The sequence below is a fragment of the Parus major genome, chromosome 5 (genome assembly GCF_001522545.3).
Source record: "Parus major isolate Abel chromosome 5, Parus_major1.1, whole genome shotgun sequence".
Classification (NCBI taxonomy): domain Eukaryota; kingdom Metazoa; phylum Chordata; class Aves; order Passeriformes; family Paridae; genus Parus; species Parus major.
In genome coordinates this window covers 10884154-10897468 of record NC_031774.1, presented here as the reverse complement: position 1 = coordinate 10897468, position 13315 = coordinate 10884154, and the positions used below count along the sequence as shown (strand labels likewise).

General features: G+C 40.6%; 1 protein-coding gene across 3 annotated transcripts in view; it reads left to right on the top strand.

Moving 5' to 3' along the window:
• Positions 1–13315, top strand: part of NELL1 (neural EGFL like 1) — a 333120-nt gene that overhangs the window by 301009 nt on the left and 18796 nt on the right. The window contains exon 16 of one of the 3 annotated variants that reach the window (XM_015631301.3): positions 7585–7659. The exons of 1 other annotated variant lie outside the window; for it this stretch is intronic. In XM_015631301.3, the coding sequence (XP_015486787.1) occupies positions 7585–7659 (75 nt within the window). Of the gene's footprint in view, positions 1–7518; positions 7660–13315 lie in introns of all 3 variants that reach the window. One more of the 3 variants, XM_015631300.3, reaches the window with a different exon arrangement.

Below are 13315 nucleotides of genomic sequence, written 5' to 3'. Positions count from 1 at the left end.
AGATAAGGAGGGGGGGTTACAGCCAATGGGGTGTCCCAGGAACATTATTTTGTTATACAAAAGTAAAAGCAGGGCTTTGGGCTTATTTTGACACACAATGTGAGTTTGTCCACCACTCATAATTGGTAGGTCAGTTATATTTTTTTCAGCTGGCTAGTTCCATGTGGTTAACTTCTGAGGTAGTAGAGATTAAACTACAGAGAGCTTGTAAAATCAAACAATGAATAATCCTGAATGCAAACACAATCAGGAACAGAATAACAGAAAACAACAGGATTTTTTTAACTATTGAAGTCCACCACCCTGTGAGTCCCCAGCCTTTGAACAGCTCGCTAAACCAGTCCTCAGATTCTTGTTTCACTTGTCCAATCAAGTTCTTCATCTCTTGGAGGTCTATGTGGATGTTGGGAGCTTTCGAGGTCAGGTTTAGGCAGCAAAGTCCTTCAAATTCCTGGCATTTGTGCCCATGCAGCAGCAGAAGGAAATCTATGGCCGGTCTGTTTTGGAGGGTGGCCTGTCTGGTGTTCTCTTCATTTTTGAGGAGGGAACTGAGGGCGATGGATGTTAAGTTTGCCTGTTTGACTACCCAACATTCCAGGTGTCCTAACTCATCTAGTGCTCTGGCACCTGCAACCCATGGAAGGAATATGGATGCAGCAATTTTTTTTGATTTTGCTCAATGAAAAATTTCAGAATCACAATTTGGGTCTAATTAATTAGCACTCCTTTTATGGATTTTGCTAGTTGAATTGTCTTTCTGAACCATTTGGTAATTTGGGTTTGGTTGGGTGCTAACAGGGACAGTTGTCTTATGGTACAAGGCCCTCCTCAAAGCTGAGATGGAATTCCTGCCCATGCTCTATCTCCACAAATTAGAAATAGACCTTTAGGGAGGCTTTTTGGATGTGAGTGGAGAGGGTTGTCTTCCGTAATGTGACTTAGGTTACCACACCATTTTTTTTCTGTAAATTCCTCTTGAAGCTACACTGTATTGTTAAGGAGCTTAGAATCAGGCAATGCATTGTAAAAGAGGTGAACACAGTAAGGTATTGGGGAGGAACCCAATAGCTCTAATTCTTGGGGTACCTTATCTGCCTTGGGCAGTTTTGGTAACCACTCCTGCACAAGGTTCTTAACTACTACAGCTTGCCTCACGTGAGTCTTCTGTGCTTTGGGAACTGTGTTGGGCCTGGGAGTGTCAAGGCTGGCTGGAAACTCTCCAGCCTGCAATAGAACTCCTACCAGATAGGCAGACGTAGGGTCCTTTGCTGCAGCGGTGGACAGACAGATGTTCTCTTGCTGGAGTGTCTATGCCAGGGTCACCCAAACCTTCTGACATGGCTGAGGGACGATCCAGGCAGTTGTCAAACTGCCCAGCGCAAGCAGGATGACCACAGGGGTAGGGTTCATCATGAATTTGAGTGTGAGGTAGTTTTTTTCAAAAGAAAAGGAAACAAACATTTTTAAGGCATGATTACAGTCAGGGTGTGCAGGTCAGGGAGAAGCCAGAGGCCAGGAAGGCTTCTTCTTGTTCTTCCCAGCAGCATCTTCTCTTGGAGGCAACTGCCACTTGTTTTCCATCTCCTTCTGCTGGGGCTGGGTTTTTGGGATCAAAAGGCTTTACCTACTTCTGAGGTATCCATCTGGGGCTTGTAGGGGTGGACATACATGCGTAGCCGCACCCCCAGGTGACAAGTTCATAGGGGCTGCCAGGTTTCTGGGTCCCTGATTAAGAGCAGTGGACGTTGTGACAACGTAAATTGATCACCGCTGTTAAAATGCCTAACCACTGGGGGAGTGGAGATGTTTTCAAAGGAACAGTTCAGTAAATTGATGGTAAACATGGCTTTGCAGAGTTTTTGTCGTGGTGACATCTACACTGTTGCACTGCTCTGCCTGGCTAGGACTTGTTTGAGTGTCTGGTGAGTGCGTTCAATCACAGCTTGACCTTGGGAGAATGCCAGTTTTGTGTTCCACTCCCAACTGCTGGGCAAATTCTAGGAACTCCTTGGATTTATACACTGGGCCATTATCTGTTTTAATTTCCCTAGGGATTCCCAGCACTGAAAAGGCTTGTACCAAATGTTGTTTGGCATGCACAGATTTTTCTCCTGTGTGGGCAGAGGCATAAACTGCCCCAGAGTCTGTGTTAATGTTCACATGGACATATTTAAGGCTACCACAACTGGGAATGTGTGTCATGTCTGTCTGCCACACTTCGCAGCTCCCAAGGCCTTGTGGGTTAACCCCGATACCCAGCGATGGCACTGGCTGGAGCTGAGAACTGGGACAGGTGGCTACAATGGCCTTAGCCTGACCCCGTGTCAGCTGGAACTGACGGGTCAGTCCTCACACATTTTGATGGTATTGCTGGTGGCTCGGCTTGGCCTGCTGGAATACATCTGGAAGACATACCCTTTTGACTGGGGCGGCAAGAGAATCTGCTTTATGGTCCCCTTCTGTGATCTCGCCTGGCAAATCAGTATGTGACCTCACATGAATCACATGGAACAGATACTCTCGAGTTGAAACTAAATAAATTAGTTTTGAGAGCAACCTAGAGATGCTCATTCTCGATGTCTTTGAGAACTGCCTGCTCTGGCTTGGACACGACCCCCTGCTACGTAGGCTGAGTCAGTAACCAAACTGATCGGCTGAAAACTTCCCAAAGACTCTCATAGCCGCAGCCAGTTCAGCTACCTGGGGTGACCTGTCCACAAACTCAACATCAGGTTCCCAATGCTGAGTCTAGGAATATGTCCAAGTCATCACCAACTTGTGGGACATCCCAGATGCATCAGTGAACACTGTAAGAGCTTTGAGTGGCCTATGGCTCCTTTTCTCACGAGGAATGAGGTGGAATTCCTCATGAAACAATTTGTGTGAAGGTGCGTGGACTGATACTTGTCCAACGTAGCTGTCCAGAGCTAACTGGAGGTTAGCATTGCTCTGCAGCAGGTGCTCAAACATCTCTTTGGTCAATTTCTCAGGGGAGTGTTTTCTCTCCCCAGAAAGTCTGACCGGGAGGTGAATACACACAAATCACAACCATCCAGTTCCCACAGCCTTACCCTGGCTTTTTGGATCAGCTGAGCCATCAGCTCTTGTGGCTTGGTGATGGCTTTGGGTCATTGATGGGAGAGGAAGACCCATTCTGTGATTAAGAGTGAATCTCTCTGCCCTTCAGCCCATTGGAATATCAACCCATGTAGGTGTGGTAGTTTTCCCAGGACAATAAATTTGAAAGGCAGCTCAGGCTTGAAGTGATGTGCCTGTCTTTCTGTTAAGGCCCTCTGTGCTTTTTCAATAGTAGTTTTCACCTCTGGGGTCAGTTCCCTGGGAGAAAGCAGCTCTCTCTGCCCTTTCAGTAAATTGAGTAGGGGACTTAGGTCCTCATTAGTGAGATCTAGCCAGGGTGTGACCCAGTTCAAGGACCCACAAAGGGAATGGAGATCTGCTAGGGTTTTGGGATTACTAATGATTTCAAATTTCTGTGGAGTAACGGTCTGCACGGTGATCTCCAGGCCCAGGTATTTCCAAGGCGGCATCCTTTGAACTTTGTCCTCCTGCAGTTGGAATCCAGCAGAGGTTAAAACTTTAACCACTACGTCAAGTGTGTTGCAGTATAGTGTCATTGGGGCAGCACACAAGCACATCATCCATGCAGTGTAAGGTGATGGCTTCTCTTTTTTCAGCACGAACAAGGGATAATAATGACCCTACATACCACTGGCAGATAAAGGGACTGGACTTCATTCCCTGAGGTAGCACTCTCCAGTGGTATTGTTTCATTGCGGCCTTCCAGTTAACTGTGGGGACTGAGAAGGCAAACCGTGGTGCATCTGCTGGGTGTAGGGGAATTTGGAAGAAAGTCTTTGATGTCTAGGACTGCCAATTGCCAGTTTTGTGGGAGCATTGTTGGAGACGGCATCCCAGGTTGGAATGACCCCATGTCCTAAATTTTCTTGTTTAACTCCCTAAAATTCTGAAGGAGGTGCAACGTATCTTTCCCTGGCTTCTTTATTACAAAGACCAGGGAATTCCAGGGGCTGGTTGTTTCTACTATGTGGCCTTTGGCTAATTGTTCCTCCACCAGCTCTTTGAGCACCCTGAGTTTTTGCTTACTGAGTGGCCACTGATTCACCCAGACTGGATTGTCATCCAGCGATGTTAACTTTTGAGTGGAGTGCTCCACAGTGGCCGCTTCTAAAAATCCTGGGGGGTCTCAGGGATAATTAGTTTGACTCCCCACTGGGACATGGTGTTTCTCCCCCACAGGGGACACTTGTAGTCAGTGACAAATGGATGTACACTAGCCAATCTTCCGTCCAGGCCCTCGATCTGAATAATGCTCTTAGAGACTTTTGCCAATTTTACCCCTCCAAAACCTTGTATTTTGCCCGCCACAGGTTGCAAGTCCCAGTGTGAAGGCCACACCCTTTCAGGTATGATCATCACGTCTGCCCCTGTGTCAGTCAACCCTTCCACATGGAGATGATCTGATCCGTGGGTTAGGTTGCATCACACCATTTTATAAAGCTGTTATTTGCTTTTTTCTCTGGGTATTCTGAGCATCCTAAATCTCAATTTCTAAAACATCCATAATATTTTCCTGTTCCTGCAGACCTGTGTTTATACACATGGTAGAAACAATGCACAAGATCATAGGAGAAGCTTACAGAACTCATCATGGTATTTCCTACCCTTTCAGTGTTTATGTGCACCTCTTCAAGAAATAGTAATGTGTTAGATAAACAGAGATGTCATTAAAGATTTTCCTTGTTGATACCACTCTTCAAGCACATCATATCACATGGTGATGCTGCTGATGTGCTGCCAAAGGAATCTTAATCTGCTGCAGGAGCAGAGGGAGAATTGCTTCCCCATTTCTGCACCATCCTCCCAGCCTGTATCTGGCACCTGTATGCAGGAGATGGCTGGGCTGGGAAGCAGGGAGGAGTGCTGAGCTTAACCGGAAGAGGAGAGGTAGGGGTAATAAGTAGAGCTTGAAGAGTTTTTTACTAGTTGCTACCACTCCTGTGATGTCTGTCATGGCAGATTTTCCCAAAAAGCCCACATAGCTTCTCTGGTCCTTTGCCCACTGCCCCTAGTGTTGGTTGGACAATGCTGGTATAGCTCCACTGGTTTAAGGAAATTGAGGACGCAAAGGAAGAACCTGTAAAACTGAAAGCAAGTCTTTTTTTCCTAGCTCTGCTGGTTGAAGAAAATGGTTAGTGTCTCCCTACACATCAGGGAGCTGTAACAAAAGCTGTAACAGGTATGGTACTGCCACAATGAAGTCATCTAGTCTTGAAAGAGTTTTATGTATGATTTTACTTTTTTACATAATGTAGAGACAAAACCTAACAGCTCTTCTTCCATTGAGTAAAGTACTGCTTAGTTTTGGTACCCTGGCAGACAGGCTTTCTGAAAAGTAGCTAGCTAGTCAGTTAGTGTCTTTTACCATGAGCCTAAATCATATAGTTTTGAAAGGGCTAGAGTTTAGAAATGAGCTTTAGTAACACTCTGTTAATTTTGTAAATTAAAAATGTAAAATTGAACAAATAGAAGTCCAGTATGGGACTGAAAAGGAAGCACTCTTTAAACAGAAACATTCTTCAATCCAATACTAGGAAAGAGAGTAAGAAGATAGATTCATTTGCAATTGACCTGCAGTAGCAAAGTCATTCACTTTCCAAATAGGATTAAACCTGTTTTATCAGCCATGACATGTGAAAGGATCATGGTTATAAATTCCATTTGTATATGTAATGAATGTAATGAATTGAAAGTGTCTGAGTTTGCAAGCAGCACTCACTGTTGATGGACAGCTAGATTCATGCAGTGTTTTAACACTAAAATTAGCTTCCACAAAGTACAAACTACAGAAAAGGTGGCAGCAGTGACAGGTCTTCAAGCATTTAAAAATTGACTTTATTGTTAGATGGGAGCTGAATAAAACTAGAAATAAATACTGTTTATGATTCTGTTATGTCGGTAACTTTATGCATGCTTGAGTGAGGGTGAACATGAATCTTGGAAAATGGCATTTTTTAGGTTTCTCAGCCGTATTTCAACAAGAAAAAATATTGTTACTGAAATGAGGAAAAATCAAACTTCTCTATGATATCGCTTGTAAGATGTAAGAAAATGGGATTGCATTGAAGGATACTTCATTCAAATTGATTTCCATGTGCATCAGCATGACTCCAGTGCAGTCCATGAAACCATATTGGTGTATGTATTTTGGAAATTGAGATAAAAGCTACATTCTGTGATTAATCACTTTAACTCAGTCTTGTGTCAGGATCATGAGACATTTATCCTTTGATGCTTGTGGAGCTAAATGTAGTTTCCAAACCCATTTTCACCACTTTTTTTTTTTTTTTGTTTGGTATGCAGAGTTTTATGCACATTTAAAGTGTGCCAAGAAAAAAAAAAACCTCAGTGGGTGAAAGTGGGAATTGTTTGGGAATAATTGATAAGTTACCCATCTGAAAGCTGTCCAAAAGAAAAAAAAAAAAAAGAAGAAAAAAAAAGCTTGAGCTGAATAGAGGAATGAAAATATAATGGCTTCTTAAATTACCACAAAGTTAACATATAATTAGTTTGCTAATTTTAATTACAATCCTAAAAAATGTGCTGAAAAATGCTCAAAGGGGTGAAGCAGCCAGGTGCCAGCCATGATTAGCCAAGGTTATGGCAGTTACCATAATCTCTATTAAACGTGTTACCGAATTTGAGAAACCCCTTTCTAAAAACAGCACATTTATTCAAACTCAGCAGGGTGTTCATCATGCTGCATCTTTCCATTGCTACAGGCTTGATGTCATTTGCCTTACTCTTTTCCAGCTAAGGGTTTTATTGCAGCTGAAACGTGGACTCCTTTTTCTGTTTGTCACACACTGTTACACTTGTACTAGGTATTTATTTTGATCGTATAAACAAAAGAGATTAACAAGTGTTTGTGAAGGGTTCTGAGCACCTTCAGTTCCAGATAGCTGCCAATATTTCAGCTGAATGCTGGAAACACAAATCCTGAAGAAAATGCTTTTTCTTTCCAAGGTGTCCTGGCACATGCAGTTTGTAAAGCAGGAATATTGCTGAAACTGCCTTTTCAGTAGACAGCCTGTTCTGCAATGCTTTAAATGCACAGACAAATGTAATTTCTAAGTTAAAAAAGCAAACAAAAATCCCCAACACAAACAAATAATCGAACAAGGAGCAATGTCTGCTTTGTGTTTTCAAATTATGGTGTAAAAGAATGTCTTGTCTGTAACAGATTACATGATGTATTATTGTTATTTTTATTGTTGTTATGTGAGTCATGCTTTAAATGTTTGTTGTTTGGAACTGTAATAAACCTTGATCCATTTATTTATTTATTTATTTATTTTCCATTTAATTTAAATCTTTAAAAAAACTCCTAACCAATAAGATTTTTTAAAAAACAAACCTACAGTATTGGTGTCAAAGGAAATTAATTTCCTGGCTGGCTTGTGTTTTTCTCTGAGGCAGATATTGATGAGTGTGCAGAGGGGATCATTGAGTGTCACAACCATTCACGCTGTGTTAACCTCCCAGGGTGGTACCACTGTGAGTGCAGAAGCGGTTTCCATGACAATGGAAGCTATTCTCCTTCCGGGGAGTCCTGTGTTGGTAAGCAATGATCAGTAGAGCCTTTTTTTTCCCTCCTTGTGCATGGTGTTTTCAAGCGACTGTCTAGTTCCTGAGCAGTGGCTGTGTCTCAGGCCAGTATGGGGTGCACTGAGGATGTCTCTCTGTCTGCATCCCCAGCCATGCAGGGTGCTGGGCCTGGCACCTCACGGTCATGAGGGGTTCCCACAGGAGGGAGATCTGAAGCATGACCTACTGCAGTGCTCCATTTATCAGAGCAAGTGGTTGTCAAACCTGAAGAGAAAGTAGGCTTGCTGGGGAGCCTAATTGGCCACAGAAGAGGGAAGAGGTAGTCTTCCAATTTCAGGTTTCAACAGAGTGATAGAAGAACATATCTGTGGTATGTGTGTGTTGCTTTAGTTTGCTTGTTTCCCATTTTTCAGCATCTTCATAATTTAATTTTTAGAATTATGCAAATAACATCATATTCTCTATGCACCATATTTGCAGAATAAAGTCCCAAGAGCAAGAAGAGAGAGGGACTTTTAATGGGTGCAAAGGAGTTTGTCAGTTGTTTCTATGGGAGGACAAAGGATGAGGCTCCATGAGGAGTTAATGCTGGCTCCTGCAGTCTGTGTACCCTCACTGACTGTAGGACTCTGGTTCCACTACAGATAGTAAGCAGCAATAAAACTATTGTGCAGATGGTTATTCTGCCTTACCCCTGCCTTACAATTTTTCCACATTTTCAGTTATTTACCTTATACATAATTTCTATGTGGCATTTTATCAGGTGAGTTTAAAACTCTTTAGAAGGGATCCCATTTTAACTTCTGTGAAGATACAGATCAGCTGGCTCCTAGTGTTATGTCCTTTCTTTGGAATTTCAGTTACTTCATGTCTAGTCAGTTATTTGAGTTTTCTGAAAAAGCTTTTCTTCTCCTTTTGTGATTTTTTTTAATGTGGTAAATTTCATTTATCATGTCCATAACTTCAGCGGGTGGTCTCTATGATTTAAAGTCTACCATTAAAATAACAATTTGTAACAAAAATATATAAATATATACTTGTAAAAAAACATACCCATCTTTTATGAATTCTGGCTATTAGAAGTCCTTGGGATAAGATAGTATCATAATTTTAAAATGCAGAGGAATTATAATGATTTTCAAAGCAGTATTTTGTAGATTGTCCAGCTAGATTATCTTTTTATACATTGTCCTAAGTTGATGGGGAGCTCATAGCAGTGAACTTTTGCAGAGGGTGTCTGTGTAAAAAAATGGCAAAATTTACACCATTTCATGATTCCATAGATAAAATAGATGAAAGTCATGTAATTCTAAACAAATTCTCAGATGTTGAGAGTTCTCCTTTGGTTTATTTGAATGTTGTAAAATGAGTAATGAATGGAGAAATGTTGAAAATGCCTTCTTTATGAGAGGTCAAAGCAACATGGCATAACCTGAAAAAGCCCTGAGGCAGCTGGGGGTAAGAGGCATTTTTATAATTTCTGGTGCTTACATGTACCACTCTTATGGGGAGCCCCATCCCTCCTACCTCCTGTGGCTGATTTGGGAAGCAGAAGATCAAGAGCCAAGCTGATGTCAGAAGACAGATACATAGGCAAGACTATGGAACCCCCAGGTAGGCAGTGCTGCTGGCAAGGTCAGTATTGCTTGCACTGAATCACTGTTGAAGGGTTGGGCACTGCAAAAAGAAGCCCCAAATGTTCTGTCTTCTGATGGAGACTGGAGGAATGATTCCATGAAAACACACTGCCCTCCTTTTGACCTGTACTGCATACTGGAAGTTGGTGAGGTGAGGTGCTTATCTTGCCATATGCAAGTTGTAAACAGAATGTGAAATTAGTGGGGTTATTTTAATGAAATAGTTTCTCTGAACCATCTGCTGCAGGGTACCAGTGAGGAAGAGAAATAAACCAGTTTGCTTCACCAGTATAATGAAATATAATAATTAAAAATTAATTGGAAGATTCTGCTAACCCATACCGACAAATTTCAAACCATGATGCTTATTTTAAAATGCAATCAAGAATTGGGTAAAACAAGAGAGAGAGAAAAATGCACATTATAGATAATAAATCACATCGCAGAGCTTTGTTTGCATGATGGAGCATTTAGAGTCAGAACCTGTGTCTTTCACTCTCTTTCAGATAAAAGCGGGTTCATCTGCTTAGCAACAGTAATTTTTCCTGGTGTATTGTATACTGAATTTGTTTACATGTGGTGGGTATGAGCCATTTTCTTTCAATGTGTTTTGAAACCTTTCTTTGTCCTCCCTGAAGGACTTGAAGAACAATAAATAGTCTAAAAACTTAAGTAAAATAAGATTAAACCCTTTCCTACAAAATAATAACAGTAAATATTACTGCTAATAATAATAATAAAGAAAAGAAGATCACAAGACAGTGGGAAGGAGTACTCATCTCTGACAGATTGCCCAAAGCCCCAGGCAGCCAGTTGCTTTTGTTAGATACATTTATGTACATATTGGTTAACCCCTTTTCCTCCATTTTCATGTAGGTGTTATGGAGCTGAGTCATTGCTTGCACTACCTCTGCAGTGCTTGCATTAAGAAAAGTTTGCCTTAACATTAAGAAAAATACCATCTATTTGAGAAGTGTGATACCTCAGTGTTTCTAAAAGCTATATTCTTGTTGACAAAGAGAAAACAGTGAAGTTTGTCACCTGGTGAGGGACAATTGTGTAAATCAGCAGATGTGGCACGGAGGGTCATAATATTGCACCAGAGCTTGGATAATAAGGTTGTGTAGCCTAGCCAGGCTCCTTCAAGTTTGGGAAAATTATTTATTGCTCAAAATATCAACCAAATACAGCTTTTATCAGGGATGTCAGCTTCATGTAGTGATGGTGAGCAGGCTCAAATTAAGAGAATGTAATTTGATTTCCCACAGTAGTGTTTTTATGAGCCTCTGGTCTTTCCCAATGTGTTATTAAGAATACTGCTTGCAGACAAAAGACAATTGCTGTACAAAGTTGCTACCAAAGTTTGCTTAGCAATTAAAACCTGTAGGCTACAGCTGCTGTGTTGTTTGTTTGTTTGGTTTTTTAAAAAATTTGTAATAGGAGCTTTGCTGCAATCTGAGGTAAAGAAACAATAATAGTTCAGGCATGTGATACAGTATTTGTGACTATCTACTGATAAAAAAAGCCCAAAGCAAATGATACGTTTCAATCTCCATCTCTAAGTGAGATGCTTCCAGTCTGTAGAGTGCTGTTCAGATCCTGGGGTGCAGACTTACTGATTCTATTTTTTTCATAATGATTTCTTGGTCCCTACACTGCCACTTGCTTGCACAGAATGAACAACAAGCCAAGGCAGCAGTGCCTGTCAGGTTTTGTTTACTTTTTTTTTTTTTTCTTTAAGAACCACTACAAGTTTTGTAAGGAAGCTTAACATGGATCCTCCTTCCACCAAATCCCCATAGGATTCACCATTTATTTCAGCCTGAAAGCTAGTGTAGCTAGACCTCATTGCAGGATTAGAGTTTCTGGTTTGGGGAAATGAGAGCTGGAAAAAGGTAGGACTCAGGACCTCATGAAAGAAGACTCCACAGGTATTAGTCCCCCACAAAAGCTGGATGCATCAGTGCTTGCAGGTCAAATCTGAATGGACTTTAATCCATTCCTTTCATATATTCCATGGTATGCTACTGTGGTGTCTCTTATCTAGATTAGAAAGTAAAAGCAAAGGAGGTTAGATTTTGTTTATTTTTCCCCCTTTCTGTGTGACATAAAAAGGAAAACCCATCCTTTGAAAACCTTCCCATATACCTGAGAATTACTTTCCAATCTGTTGGTAGGGAAATGCTATGTTAGGCAGAAAGGTTTCCTTGTGGTATAGAGTATGCAAGCCCAACTAGAACCTGCTATTTTACAACTTTCTTCCATTCTGCTCATAGAATTTCTTAAAGTTTACAGTGTCAGAGTTGGTGTCAGTGGATTTCATCCTGTAAAATAAAGGTTATCTTAACTTTCCATCTATTAAGTTCTAATTTTTGTATTCTGACAGAAAATTGTGTTACATGCCTTCAAGGTAATTGTGTTTAGTAATTTCTGTATTTTTAGAAAGCTTTAGCAAATTCTTTCTTCAGAATCTAATTTACTATGCACTGTTTTTTAATAGACTGTTATAATCTCTATAGAATGTAAGTACCATCATAAAATATTTACTGGCTAAAAATTATTCTATTTGGTGATACTTTTTCAAAGACAACTCCAAACTACTTTGATTCAGAAATAAGGGAAAAACCATTAAGTGACAAGTTGCCTGTGAAAAATTATTTGTCAAAACAGTGTTTAGTTAACTTGTACATACATCGGTTTGGGAGCCCAGCATATATTTTTTGTATTAATAATATACTGTATTGGTTTAATGTACCATAACAGTTAAAATTAGCACATTAGTAGGGTTCTTTCTTCGGCAACAGCTTATCATGATAATACAGAGCACCACACTGCATGGCTTGCTTGCACACATTTATTAAGGTGCTATGGAAAAGTCTTACAATTAAAACCTCAATAGCCTTGAAAACTAAGAAATTAAGTAGCTAGGGATTGATTTAAAATTTCAGTGAAACCGAGTTAATGAACTTGTGTTGATATGTACAGTCATGCTTGTCTTCTACGTGATTCAAATGCAGTGGTCGTGGGACATCATAATATCTGAGGCAAATTGCTTCTCATTACAGCCAAAAAGGATGGAAATTGCATCTCAGGACATTATTTGCTTCCATTTTGATTGTGTTTTCTTGTCTGCCCACATTACTGAGTTATCCATGTACTTTGAGAGTATATTGGAAATGAGTACATCTTGGGTGGTTTGTTTTCTTCCTTCTTTCATTCACGAAATGTGACTGATTCCTGAAATGTGTATGGTCAGATACCTGTGGTTGTGCATTTGTTTATAGAAGCACTGACTGGAGAGTTTCAAGAGTTAAGATCTTGATTAGTTGTGAGAGGGCTGACGTGCCTTGGCAGCAGTTCCTTTGCTGCTGGCTGTGTTGTTGATAGAAAATTGCATGAAGCTTTGCAGTACAAGCAAGTTTCTGCTCAATATGGGTATTTCCACTACATCCCCACTTCTCCTTGAAAAGGAACTGTCTGGAGAGGGGAAGGAAAACTCTGCCACTTTTATTTAGATTAATTAGTAGTTTTGCCACAGAGAACCTCAGTATAATGAATAAAATTGCAAAATCCTATTCCAGGTGTGAAAATAATCTTATTTCCATAGGTTGATAGGATACATGAAAGAATTAATCCCTCCAAACATAAAGACAGTTTTGTTCCTGTCCTTTATATATAAAGAATACAGTCTCCTTGCTTTTTCCAGTGTTCTTCAAAGTTGCTTGATTTATAAATTAATATTTTATCTCCCTCTTGCTTTGTGTTATTATAATGGGAAATGGCATTTGTGTGCTGTTTTGCCTTTCCCATTCTTAAATATTCCAGTTTTGGGCCTGCATCTTCTGAGAACAGTTGTGGGAAAGCAAATGAAACCTGATGGGATGCGGCAAATTTGAGACAAGCAAGGATTTGAAAACTACAAAAATAAGCTAAATGCAAAAGTCTCATCATAGTTTTCATATTCACTAAATTATTGTTTTGGACAACTGACCTAGGCTAATTTTTCAAGACCTAAGTTGACACATTGATTC